The sequence below is a fragment of the Cetorhinus maximus genome, chromosome 17 (assembly GCF_964194155.1).
Source record: "Cetorhinus maximus chromosome 17, sCetMax3.hap1.1, whole genome shotgun sequence".
In the NCBI taxonomy this organism is placed as follows: Eukaryota; Metazoa; Chordata; class Chondrichthyes; order Lamniformes; family Cetorhinidae; genus Cetorhinus; species Cetorhinus maximus.
Window position 1 is genome coordinate 18076934 of NC_135895.1, and position 14374 is coordinate 18091307.

A 14374-nucleotide genomic window follows, 5' to 3' on the forward strand; every position below is an offset into this window, starting at 1 on the left:
AACGTGACTTTGCGTAAACAGTCTTGAAGTGATTTTTATGTAAATATATTCATTAGGGCATCATTAGCAATGTATCTATATTTCCCTTTGAGGAAAAATGCATCACAAGAAGCAGCTTATGTTTGAGGGGTATTCGGGGATGTGCTTTGATTCGTCATTTACCCATGCAGTCTAAATTTCAGCTTCAAAGTGTTGGCTTCGGGCAGAAGCTGATGAGCTGCGACTAGAAAAATGCATATTAAATGCACGTGCAGATGTAGTCACTGATAATTGATAAGGTAACTGGCGATGCTAATTACGTTTCATACGTTCATTAATTGGTAGTAAGAGATAAATAAAGGAATATATTAAATATTTTTGTAACATTTTATTCAGTATTGATTGAGTTTTTATATTATGGAGTATTTTGATTTCTCAAAAATATTTAGGATGCTTTATGAGCATGCAATATAGAATCATAGAACCATAGAATGGTTACAGCACAGAAAGAGGCCGTTCAGCCCATTATGTTTGTGCTGGCTCTCTGCAAGAGCAATTCACCAAGTGTCACTCCCCTGCCTTTTCCCAGTAGCCCTGCAAATTTTATATAATCATTTCATATAATCCTTTTAATATAATCCAATTCTCTTTTGAAAGCCAAGGTTGAATCTGCCTCGATTACATTCCCAGGCACTACAATCCAAATCCTAACTACCCACTGCCTAAAGTTTTTCCTGTATTGCCATTGCTACTTTTGCCAATCACCTTGAATATGTTAGCAAGATTGAATGGCAGTGACATTGTACCGGGAAATGACTTCCAACAAAGTGAGATCCTCGTCTTGACTGTCATCAGGGTAGCTATCTCATAGTGAACATATGATTACTAAAGCAAGACCTTGAAGCTATCCTTGGACCAAAGGATCAATTGAGGGAGCATTGGTTAGAGTCAAGGGAGCAGGTTGTCTGCCTGGGATTTTTTTTGAAGCTGTGAAAAATATCTTTTAAATTCTTTGTTTATAAATTGTCTTCACTGTTTTCAATATGATCTATATAAAAATAAATTATACTTTAATTACAGTGTGAGCCATGTAGAAGTGGAAATCATGATGAACTTTTTATACGGAGCCATTTTAGACTTGCCCAAGGAAGCTCTCCCACGGTAAATATTTTTGTTTTGGACTTAAATTTGATCTAGGGAAAAGGTGTTTGTCTATCTAATAGTTTTTAGCGATCTATAATTTAGGAAACGTAAAATGTTTGAGGATCTTATTATGGAGCTTTATGAATTTGTTAATCTCATTAGTACAAGTGTCTGTGTCTATCTCTCTTGGGAATAAAAAGTTGGGTTATGGGGGAAGGCTGGTAACTCAACTAGAGGAAGGAACTTGATGCTCCCTTAAGGTAGGGGGGAATCAACATGTGGTGGAGGGGAGAGCACCTAATGGAATCATCAAATAATGATGCTGGGAGGAGTGAAAAGTGGCCTGATTGACCTTCTTTTGTTTGTTTGCTCAGCAGACCGGTTTTGAATTGTTGTCATGGAGATGCTATCAGATGCCACTACTGCTGTTACTGACTATATGGTGTATAATACTTACATTGTTGTTCATCTGAATAGTGACACTTAGTTGACTTCAGAAAGATCCAAGACTCTGATTCTCTGGCCTTGAAGCGCAAATCCTAAATAGATTGGTAGAATAAAATCTCTTACAGGCAGTCAGGAATTGGGTGTGTTTATTAGCTAAGATATTTAAACCAAAATTTGATTAGTTGCTGATGTGGTATGAAAATAATTGACTTGTGCAAATGGTGTAGGAGTAAGATACTAGCGTGAATAAAGGATTGGGTAGCTAACAGGAAGCAGAGATTGGGGGGGCGAAAATAGGAATTTTTTAGGTTGGCAGGTGGTAACTCGTAGTGCCACAGGGATCAGTGCTGAGGCCTCAACTAGTTACAATCTATATTAATCACTTGGATGAAGGGAGTGTGTACACATTTGGTCTCCTTATTTGAAAAAGGATATAATTGTGTTAGAAGCAGTTCAGAGAAGGTTCATTCCTCATTCCTGGGATGAAGGGCTTAATTTATGAAGAAATGTTGAACAGGTTGAGTCTATACCCATTGAATTTTGGAAGAATGAGAGGTGACCTTATTGAAGACCCTGAGAGAGCCCTATTGGATACTGGGAGGGAGGTTCCTCTTGTGGGGGAGGCTAGAACTACGGGACAGTTTTAAGACTGAGATCTCCCTTAAGACAGAGATTGAGGGGAAATTTCTTCTGAGGGTCGTTAGTGTGTGGAATTCTTTTCTCAAATCACTGAAGGCTGGGTCATTGAATTTATTCAAGGCTAGACTTTTGATAGACAAGTGAGTAAAGGGTTATGGGGAGCAGACAGGAAGATGGAGTTGAGACCACAATCAGATCTGCCATGATCAACTTGAATGGCAGAGCAGCCTTGAAGGGCCAAATGGCCTACTCCTTCTCCCAAGTCCTATGTTCCTGTTAAAATGTTTTTATGCCTCCTTGGAAAACGTTACTCTCTTTTTTAATATAAAAAAAAAAGTACTTGGAGTAATTTTAAGCTTCCCTTCTACCTTGAAGCCATTCAGAAATTGATATTTTCTGAACTGCACCAATAATCTTTAGCCTTTTGGCTGTGCCACAAGAGTGAAATGCAGGGATGATTAAGCCTGAATCACCTCTGAAAGTTAAAGGAACAGAATGTGTTTAGATGATAATGACTTGACATTCATTTGCCACTCATTAGTTTTAGAATCAGAAATTTTTGGGGATGGTAAACTTTTTGACAGTAGTCAGTAAGGCAGAAATGGGTGATAACTGAGCAGCTCTGTTTTAAACCCTGTACAATTTTTTCTTCTCTGCTGTGGTCAAGAAAAATTGGGCTGACTTTGTACTATTTCCCCCCAACCAATTTGACCCCCTTGCAGTTCATCCAGATTCTCTTATCTAATGGTAGTAAAGAGTTCTAGAGGCAAAGAAACTGACATCTTGATTCCACCTATCTTAGTGACTTTACAAACTGGATATTGGGGAGTTACTTTGTAAATGTACAATCAGAAATCCTATGCTTCTGATCATTGAGCTGGTGATATTAATTCCTTCTGTGCTGTCGGAAGGGGACCAAATTGCTTTTCTATTCCCAGGTACGGCTGTTGATGTATTAAAGTAAAAAGCAGATCGCTTTGTGGTAATTTTAATGCCTTGGAATCAGCAAATATTTGATATCCAGTAATTGTATGTTTATAGAGCAATTGGGATTAACATTGGTCATTGGAAGCTGCAAAGCTTGTTCATGGATTTCACATTGAATTTCTAATTGTCGCATCAGTTTTGTTATGAAGTGACATTTGGCTAGTTCCCAAGAAGCACAAGTGTCTGCTGTACATGTCTCTGATCATATTACAGTAAGTCCCTGTTTTAAGTTGCTTCATTCAGCATCATTCTGCTTTAACATCGCGGATATAATGGGTATGCACACTAGCATTGTCTCACACTGGGACCTACATAGCACTGCATGACCTGATTGGTGCCATTTTGGAGTGGCCTCCTCCGCTCCCTGACACTCTCCCAATGCCCCACTCACAGCAAGGGTTTGGGAGAGGGTTGGCAAACAGAAGGTAAATAGAAAAGGCTAGCATATTTCATTTTTATTGACTTGCAAAACAAAATAAATTTATTTCATTTAAGAATATAAGAATTTGGGAATGTACAGTATTTCAACTTGGTATAATGTTTTAATTAATTTTCTAATGAGAAAGGACCTAACTACAGCTTTTACGTTAGTCAATGGGAAAATCTGATTCGCTTAAAGTTGATTCAATTAAAATTTCACTTTTCAGGAATGCAACTATGATAAGCAAGGAGTTACTGTACATTGTTGCAGCACTAGAGTATGACTAGAAGCTAATATCAGAGCATTGATGTGGAAGGAGAGAAAATGCTTAGACCTGCAGCCTTGCAAGACAACCAGAGTTTTTCTGTCGCTACCTTTTGCTTCCAAGTTGAAATTAATTTTTGATTTTTTTAAAAATCCGAGATTGTTGAAATATGCCAGTTGAGTTGCCTATAATTGCCATGTTAGTTGAGTTGCCTATAATTATTCAACTTTTTAGAGAAAACTCAAGCCATATGTGCCCAGCAAACGTAATAGTCTGGCATTTCTGCTCCACGCTAGCTTTTGGTGAAGTTTGCCTGAAATCAGCAAAACCAGGACAAGAGATCACGGAACCTTGGCCAGGATTTTCCCCTTGGCAATTTGGGGACAGGGCCCGCTCGCCGAGGAATCCCTGATGTCATCCCGGGCCATTTAAATCTTAAGGAAGGTGGGCGGACAGTGAAATCAGCTGTCCGCCAGCCGACCTGTCAATAGCCAATTAAGGCCATTGACAGGCTCATTAAGATAGTTAAATGCCCTGCCCAAATGTCCAACCTTAAGGCTGGCGGGCAGGCCAGGAGCCCCAGCGGCCTATAGATTATTAATGAAACTTCATCCACTGGCGGGATGAAGTTTCATTACCGTTTTGTAAAAATTTATTAAATTTTTACATGAGTTTATCAACATGTCCCATTTTGTGTGACATTGTCACCTGAGGGGGACATGTTAATAATTTTAAAATGTCTTTTTTTTGACTTTACTTACCTTTTACTAAACTTCGAGACAGGACTTTGCCTCAGGAAGCAGTGCGCTCTTTCGCGTGCGTGCGTGAAAGAGCGCACTTTGACAGTTGGGGATTTCCCCCCCCCACCCCCGGAGCAGGATGTGCAAAGCGCTTCCCATTGGGCAGACCGCTGGGTGGGCCTTAATTGGTCGGCCCACTCAAAATGGTGGCGGGCCCTGTTTCGGTAGCGGGTTTTGGCTGCCCGCCCACTGCCGAGCTGGTGGGGCCCGTCCGCCATCCAAGGGCTAAATTCTGCCCCTTAAGTGCAAATTGAGTTTCCATGATCTTTTTATACTAGTTTTAATAAAATATGGTGCTAGAAGCAGGCACTGTATCTGCATAACTAGCCACACCTCCAGATTGAATTGGGAATTTCTGATTATTGTACTTATTTGCAAGCCTTTGAGGGGGCTTTCAAAATTAAGCTAGTTTTTATGGATGCTAATAGGTATGTTTTACAAGTCTTTGAATATCTATTTTAGTTTATTGAAAAGCTGATTACTGTACCCCAATATAACTAGGAAATGGTTCTGTGCATTTTTTTAGTTGGTTATTTGAGATCAGTACACTCAGTTGGTGGACTCTGATTAAAATGCTTGTGTTTTTTGTGTGACATAACCATTTCCAGCTGTTTTAATCAAACTGCACCTGGTTACCACCCTTAATTACATCTGGGTAACTTTAAAGGAAAAATCATTTTAATGCGTTCTAAAACACTGCCCATTTGCACTGGTTCAGTACACATTTGGTTTTGGCAACAGGCTTATGAGTTTGAGCAGAAACTTGAGGGGAAAATAAACTGCTCAAAACTAGCACAATTTCAGATGTGATTTGCACCCAAAATGGAAACTCTAGCCCAAGATATTTAACCATTTCAAAACACGCATCTGGTATTTGAAGGAGACCCCATCAAATATATTGGCAACTATTTTATTTGGCAGCAAGGTTTTCCTTTTATAAATTAGGATGACTAATGAACAAACATTGTTATGGGTCCATTGGTCAGATGTATGCTGCACACACCAATTATTCTAGAGATCACTAAGTGAAGCATGAGCTTATGCAATGATGAAGAATCCCAAACACAGAACATTGAAAGCAAGATGATAAATTGAGTAAATCTTAGTGCTAACTTGGCACTTTTCTTTCCCTCAGCTCAGTGCTTACGCTAGCAGATATGTACAACTTGGATGGGTTGAAGAAAGTTGTCCTACATGTTTTGAAGAAGGATTATTGCAAGTTTTTTCACAAGGTAACATTCTGTTTTGTGTAGTAATGATTGTACAGCAACCCAAAATGCAGTTTATGCTGGAAGTGAACACAGTCCTTGTTTTCAGCTGTTAGTGTTCTTTTTCTTCTTTGATTTTTGGGCTTTCCATATTCATGCTGTTGCTTTGGTCAGAGGACATCTTGCCTTATGGGAGTTGAAAAAGTAATTTTTGCTTTGATTAACTGCTGAATTTGGGCAGTTGGTTCTCAATTTTATTATACACAAGCAATATAATTGACATTAGATTTGTTGAGGCAATAAACCCAAACCTCATTTTTACGATGAACATTGTGTTATCTGTGAATTTAGCTGCAGATGTTACATACTGTCTAAATTGACTCCTGTTACGTTCACTATGTTCCGATTGTCACCAGTTTATAACCCTTTCCTCCATTCATTGCCCCAGTAAATTCCTCAAGTGTATACACATCATAAGAATCTACAGCTGTTAAAAGGTTTCCATGGCCTGGAACAGAAGATTGTCTTGAGCCCAAAGACAATGCTTTATTGTTCCCCAATGGTTAGTCAGCCAGTCATTGTGCATTGAAAAACAAGAAATGGAGCTATCTTCTGTCTGGTTTAGCTTCAAACTGATTTGTACAGCAGTTGCATTCCTCAGAATTCCGGTGGGCTGCTTTTTTTTTCAATTTACATTTTTCTCACTTTTTTCCCCCCTTGTGTTCCTGCTGATAATTTGGTATCTTGGACTCCCACCAGTCCTTGAATTTATGTAGTGTATTTCCTTTCAACTCAAAATTAACTTTTGCTGCCTCTGCTATTATTCCATGACAACTCTGAAGTTTTCGGTCTCCTTGGAACTTAAGTGTTAAATTGCATCCACCATTACCAGAAAGCGTCTAGGAACATAGGACAAGGAGTAGGCCGTTTAATTCGATCATGGCGCAGTTAACCACAACCTTGGCACATGTCTTTCATTGTTACAGTTGTTTTTAAATAGTGCTCTATCAGGGTATGTAACTTATTTGCACTTGATGTAAAGCTCAGTGCACGATTCAGTAATTGTATGCATCCATCGAATAAGCGAATTATTTCTAAGTCTGAACTTATGACCGGATTTAGTCTAAGTTTGAACTCTGGAGGGTGGATTTGTTTTGTTATTTGAAGCTTAACGAATTGAGTATTCTGGACGTGAGGGAGATTTGAATGCAATTTTCTGATCACTGAACCCCTGAACCTAGGTTAGCTGCAGTAGACAAAGGATTGGTGTTGGTACTATATAAACCTCTGTTTGAATTATTATTCCCTCCCCCTGTCTCTTTCCCCTGAGAGCTCTGCAAAGGCAGACATCAAGGGTCCATTCTAAATTCTTTACAAAATACATCATGCACTGCTCAAACTACATCAGCTAAAGCTTTTGTCCTCCAGTTGACAGGATGTAACCAGTAATGTTGCCAGGGGCCTTGACTTTTCACTGTATTTATCAATGGCTTGGTTGAATGAATAGAGAGCTGTATATCCAAATTGGCAGATTGTATTGTAAGGAGACAGCAAGTTGCGCAGATAGGAACATGAAGTTACAAAAGGACATAGATTATTTGCAGTTCTATTCACTCACATAGAGTTCACAGGAGCTGAGAGTCATCCACTTTGGATCCAAGAAAGGCAGATTAGAATCTTTTTCTTAATGGATGGAATTTAGAAACTGTGAAACAACAAAGATTTGGATGTCTATATACACACCACTAAAAGCCAATGGAAATGGCCAAAGGTGAACAAAGTTAGCAATTGGTCTTTATCTCAAGGGAGTTAGATTACAAAGTAAGGGGGGAGGGGGGAATGGGTGAGTGTGATAGGGATGATGGCAGAATTATGCTCAAATTGTACAGAACCTTGGTCAGACACAATGTGGAATACTGCATTCAGTTCGGGCACTGCACCTCACGAAGGATATATTGGCCTTGGAAGAGGTGCAGGGTGGCAGCACAGATTCTCAAATGAAACTGGGTTTAAGGATCACCTTGAGGTTGCATAAAATTAGCTGGTATTCCCTTGAGTATAAGAGCCTGAGCGGTGATTTGATCAGGGTATTTAAAATGATAAAAGGATTCAATAATACTTTATTCAATATTAAAACGATGCTAGCTATAGTAGATACAGAGAAACTATTTCCTGTCGGTGAAATTATGAACAAGTCAGCATAATCTTAAAACCAGAGCTGGGCTGTTTAGGAGAGAAATGGGGATGATTTTTTAATATACAAAGAGAAGTAGAAATCTGGAATTCTCTTCCCCCAGAATGCCATGGATACTGGGAGAATTGGATCTTGGATTGTTTTTTTTTAATCAAAGGTGGGCAAGTGCATTGAGGTTTGGATCAACCATGACCTGATTCAAGGGTGATACAGGCTTGAGAGGCTGAATGGTCTACTCTCTCTTGCATGAGGAGAGATGAGGACAAGATGCGGATTGATGGGTTTTTTTTTCTTCCCCCATGTTTCCACATTAGATATGATATATGTGCTGTGTTATATAGCTTGATATTCTGAAAGATTAATTGGCCAGATCGTGGCAGAAAGGTGAAATGGCGGTAAAATGCAAAATGAAAGCTGCAGAATTTTTGAGGCCAATGCAGATTCCAAGAACTGTTGGGGGTTTTTTCAAGTTCTCTTAAAATAAAATGAAACCTTCTAGAAAAAGAGATGACTTATGATTTTAAAAACATTTTACCTGAGGGCAAAAAAAAAAAAAGTTTTTCTTTATTTCTGATTGTCTCTGAAACATTCCATCCAATCGTTTTAAATGCTGACCAACTTGCATGTTACCAGCACTTTTTTATTTTGCTCTGGTTTCAGTGAAGCAATGGTTGATACTTTGATAACTGTCAAAAATCAATAAACTATAGTTTTGCCTGTTTTTCAGCAGAACTGCAAGAAGCCTTATTTGACCCCTTTTCTAGTTTAATAGTCAGTACTTTATTTCCCCCAAGGTCGTTGTTTTCACATACTTGATGAGCTTTTAAGGGGTGGCTCCACAATGAGGGATTGAAGACAGCCATTTGTTTCAGATATTTCAATGATGCTGGCTTTCCCGTTGCTGGTTTAGAGACCTCATTTCTGGTATTGTTTTTGAAATTTCACTTGTACATTTAAACAGATTCTGCTTCTCCCCAGTTGTTACAATTGTGATTTTTTTTTCCAAGCAACAGCAGAGGACTTGAGTGAATAGGATATCCACTGTGTTTTCACAGTGTGTCTCTGCTTGATGTTGCTGAGCAGAGGATAGAACAGCATGTGTTTGAGAGCGCAGGGATGACATATTTGCCAAAAAATCAAATTGAACCTTTAACTTGATTTTTCAGTGCTGGTGAACTGTTTGCTGTCCTTTTTTGTTCTCCTTTGGTTTAGATTTTGTTGCAATGTGAATGTTATACTGCCAGTGCACTAATTATGGAGAGAGATGTATTTAATACTAATTGCATTCAGCCAATGTAGTCTGTTTGCCTCCTTTCTCATTTGTTTTTCTTTTGATTAATTTATAGCCTGTTATTGGAATGCAGCAGTCTATTCTGGAATGCCTGCAGATATCTCACTCAGTTGGAATTGATGGCCTTTACAGTTCCTGTATGAGGTAAAGTTAATTTGGTGTGAATCTGCAGGTGCCTAATGCAACTTTTTTTTTGAAAGAAAATTGTTCTAAAATTTGTGGGGGTTTTTTTTCAGATGGATTACCAAATATTTTGTGAAATGCTGGTCAGGGAAGAATTTTGCCCGCCTTCCAGCAGAACTGCAGAAAGCCTGTTTGATGTCTGTAGTCCAGTCTTTAGTAAGTAATGTCCATCAGCAATATCTGTTTAAGCCCTAACAATGATGTCGCAGTGTTATTTTAAAGTGGCCTCACAATATATTCCCAGCCAGAATGGAGATAATTGGGTAGCCCGCCATACCTGCAGACCACAATGCTGTTAAGTGACTTGGATTGATTTTATGCACATAGTTTCTATTATGCAGTTTTCCTCCACTCTGCGTTTCACTGGAGATGTTACCCTGCTTCTATTGGGAGACTTGGCTGAATTTTTGGTTGGGAACTTATTTTTTTCTCTCTATAGCTTCTAGAGACTCTTTATAGACTTGGTTTGCTGTAAAACTCGACTGTTCTGACATGAATCCCACCCAACCTCACAACGGTATCAATGCTCATTTCAGAATTCAAAAGCCTCATTGAGTATGGTTATGCAGTGCTTATGTTAATAACTAGTAACGCAGAGTCCCACCATAATGTTTAAATATGCGGATTACTTTTATTGCGTACGTAGGATATACACTATAGAAACAGGCCATTGAGCCCAACCAGTGCATTTAAATTTGGAATTTTTAAAAAATCAGTAATAAACGTGGCCCTGAAGCTGTCAGATTGTTTTTCGAAAAACAAAGAAGAAACCTGCCATTATTGCCTGGCAACGCCTGTACATGAATCCAGTCCCACCCTGAACTTGGTTGACACTTCGCTGCCTTCTAAAGTAACCTAGCAAGCATCTAAGTTATAAGATGGACAATAAATGCTGGCTTCTCCAGCAACAGCCACACCCCTAGAAGGAATGCTTAAAAATGGCGTTGCATTTTGGGGAGACCTTGGGCAGATCAGTCTGTGGGGAATTTTGTAAATGATATAAAATTTAGTTATCAGTCAATTTAATGAAAAGTTCTTGTGTGTACAATTCCAGTATTTAAAATACTAAATGTGGTTGAGGCCCCAGCACTGATCCATGTGGCTCTTCACTAGTTACAGCTTGCCAATTCCAAAGAGACTCTTATCCCTATGTTCTCCTTGTTGGCTTTATCCATGCTAATGTTTCTCCCTACACCATGTGCTCTTGATTTATGTTGCAATCTTTGATGTGGCACCTTTATCAAATGCATTTTGTAAGTACACATCTACTGGTTCCCCTATATCCACCTTGCTTATTACTTCCTCAAAAACGCACTAATAAATTAGTTTTCCCTTTCACTATTTCCCTTTCACAAAACCATGCTGTCTCTGCCTGATCCCATCAATTTTCTAAGTATCCTGCTAGAACCTCCATGACAGATGTTAGGCTAATAGGCTTATAGTTTCCTGCTTTCTGTCTCCCTCCTTTCTTGAAACAGGGTGTTAAATTTTCTATTTTCCAATCTGCTGGGACCCTTCTCAGGATCTAAGGAATTTTGGAGGATGATAACCAATGCCTCTATGATCTGCAGCCACTGCTTTTAAGACCCTGGGATACAGGCCATCTGGTCCTGTGGACTTGTCAGCCTTTAGGTCTAGTAGTTTCCCAGCACCTTTTCCCTGATGATGGTGATTGTTTTAGGTTCCTCCCTCCCTTTCATCTCTTTATTTTCAAGTATCTTTGGGAAGTTTTCTAAGTCTTCCACAGTAAAGACAGGCACACAATACCTGTTCAATGTCTACGCCATTTTGTTTTCCATTATCCATTCCCCAGAGTCGCACCCTAGCTAGCTTTAGTTACTCTTTTCCTATTTAAATACTTATAGAAACTTTTTACTGTCTTGCTAGATAGCTTTCTCTAATACCCTACTTTCTCCCTTTTTTTACTCATTCTTTGTTGGTTCTTTTCAATCTTCTGACCCACCACCTAACCTTTGCAGATTTCTTTCCATTGACGCAATCCTTAATTTCCTATTCAGCCACAGATGATGTATCCTCCTCTCTTTCTTACTGGGATAAAAACTTGCTGAGCGTTATTAAATATCTCCTTAAAAGTCTGCCACTGAATCTTCCCAGTTTGATTTAGCCAGCTCTGCCTTTATGCCCTTATAGCTGCCAAATCCCATGGGCAAAGTACTCACTACTGAGCACAATCTCATGGGATTCTGTTCGTTTTGAAATGGCTCTGAGCCTGTTCTACTTTTTTTTAAAAATTGCTTCTCCTGAATCTTAATCAATTTGCGAAGCCTCCTCCTCTCTCTCTCTCTCTCCCCCTCTCCACTCCAGCCCCCCCCCCCCCCCCCCACCTCCTTCCCACTCCTGCCTCCACCTGTTGTATGTCTCCAAAATGGTATTGTAGTAAACTGGGGTGGGGGCTCATCATTTCTATGATCTGGGAACCCATTATGCAGCAAACTAAATTTTAGTTACAGACTGAATGCAGGTTGCTGTGTATTCAATCAACTGCGAATTTAGTTCCCCATCAAATGGGGTCACTGCACATGATGTGGAAGGAATTGCCAGGCCTGGCTGATAATCAACGACCTGTGGTCTTCCTGCTTTGGATTGGTTCAGTATCTATTCATGTCCTAATCAGAGAGCTTGGATGTGAGGTTACAGATGGAGTAGGCGGGCGTGGGGAGGGGGTGTGGTGGAAGGGGATGAAATCATACTAGTGGTTTAGACTGACAAAGCAGTTCATGGACTTGTAAACATGTTTGGAGGAGGAATGATCGTTCCCATTTTTAAAATTTCTGTAGTAGTGGTTCTTTGAGATTTTAGTTGTGGGATCACAGGTTAAAGAAATTTTGCTGAGCTGTGCATGGAGTGGGAGGGTGCACCCATAGCCCAATTGCAATCTCAATAAAGTGCTTTGTGCTGCATGAGAAATTAAAGAGATGAAGGGGGCAGCTGTTGGAGTCAGATGTATTGGCAAGTTTGTAATTGATTTTTCCTTTTGGGAATTTGGAAAAGGGATGTGGATGGGAGCCTGTTCTGGGGTTGAGTGGTATTTTGCTAGATATTTTTTTGGTGAAATGTAATTTGGGAGAGAATCTCACGATAAAAATAAAGCCTAAAATATTTGATTAGGACGAGTAACTTGCCTAATGATTGATCATCAAATTTGTTTGCATTGAATGTGGTTGACTCCATTATTTTTTTTAAAAGCCCAAGTATAAGTGAAACACAGTTTAAACACTCAGCCTCCTATTGATACGAAATCCGATTACAACTGTTGTAGCATAGCTGTTGGAGGAATTCTGTGAAGATTTGTTTCCTGATCTTGTCAAAGCTCATCCTTTTAACAATATTCTGACTCTCCATAGATTGAGCAATCACTGGATGTTTGTTCTTTTGCCTGTTTCTTTTGGGGGAGGGAGCAAAATTTGTCACCTGATTTTTTTTTTAATATAGCCATGAGCTTCAATCAATTGTACAGAAGAGAGTTTCAGCTGCCTGTTGTAGATAATCTAGGAAAAATAAGCTGAGTTGTTGATATCGAATATCATGCCATTTATAGAATCTTGAAGCACAAAAGGAGACCATTTGACTTGTCATGCCTATGCCAGCTCTTTGAAAGCTGTCCAGTTTAGTCCCACTCCCCAGCTTTTTCCCCATAACCATGAAAATTGGTTGTCCGGTTGCCTTTTGAAAGTTACAACGGAATCTGCTTCTGTCAGCCTTTCAGTGTATTCCAGATTTTAAACACACTCGGGTGGGTGAGTTCTTCTCAATTCCCCTCTAGTTCTTTTGACAATTATTTTAAATGTATGACATCTGGCTACTGACCCACTTGCCAAAGGAAAGAGTTTCTCCTAACTTGCTCCAGCAACACTCCCTCATAGTTCTATTGATTCACCCCTTAACTTTCTCTGCTCTGAGGAACCCTGAGGAATGCGCTGCCTGGGAGGGTGGTGGAAGTGGGTTGCCTCACATCCTTTTAAAAAGTACCTGGATGAGCACTTGGCACATCATAACATTCAAGGCTATGGGCCAAGTGCTGGTAAATGGGATTAGGTAGGTAGGTCAGGTGTTTCTCATGTGTCGGTGCAGACTCGATGGGCCGAAGGGCCTCTTCTGCACTGAGATTCTGAGATTCCATCCCGCTTCTCTGATTTCTGCTCGTAACTGAACTCCCTCATCCCTGGTAAGCTCCCTCTGTACATATTCCAAGGTCTTGACGTTCTTTCTAAGATGTAGTGCCCAAAATTGTACACAATATTCCAGTTGAGACCTAAATAGTGATTTGTAAAGATTTAGAATGACTTCCTTTATTTTTGTATTTTAATATCCCTATTTACAAAGCCAATTAATCCTATTTGCTTTCTTAACTGCCTTATTAACTTGCCCTGTCACTTTCAAAGAATTATGAATATGGCTCCCAAGTGTGTCTGCTCTTGCATCCACGCAAAAAGTACCATTTAGATAATACTACCTCTGCATGTTGTTTCTCCCACAGTGCATCACTTTGTACTTCTCCTCATTAAACTGCGTGACTAACCATTTCACCAGTCTATCTCCTCCTGAAGTCTGCTATTATCCTGCTCCATATTTAAACCATTGCCAAGTTTTGTACCATCTGCAAACTTTCCAATTTGCAGATCATTTATTTATAACAAGTAAAGCAATGGCCCTAATACCAAGCGCTGGGTATATTATATTATGATCACGGTTATCCAGATGTGTTCTCAATGCAATGCCCTGGTTGCCTTACTTTATTTCCCAGAACTAAATCCATCACTGCTTCATTGGGCGATAATTTTTAGGAAGCCCTCCCA

The 14374-nt window shown here is 39.5% G+C and overlaps 1 protein-coding gene across 2 annotated transcripts in view; it reads left to right on the forward strand.

Moving 5' to 3' along the window:
• The window catches only part of btbd8 (BTB domain containing 8), a 91446-nt gene that overhangs the window by 36945 nt on the left and 40127 nt on the right, over positions 1-14374 (forward strand). For both annotated transcript variants that reach the window (XM_078560780.1, XM_078560779.1), the window contains exons 7-10: positions 1060-1140; positions 5817-5913; positions 9430-9518; positions 9611-9713. In XM_078560780.1, the coding sequence (XP_078416906.1) occupies positions 1060-1140; positions 5817-5913; positions 9430-9518; positions 9611-9713 (370 nt within the window). The remainder of the gene's footprint in view (positions 1-1059; positions 1141-5816; positions 5914-9429; positions 9519-9610; positions 9714-14374) is intronic.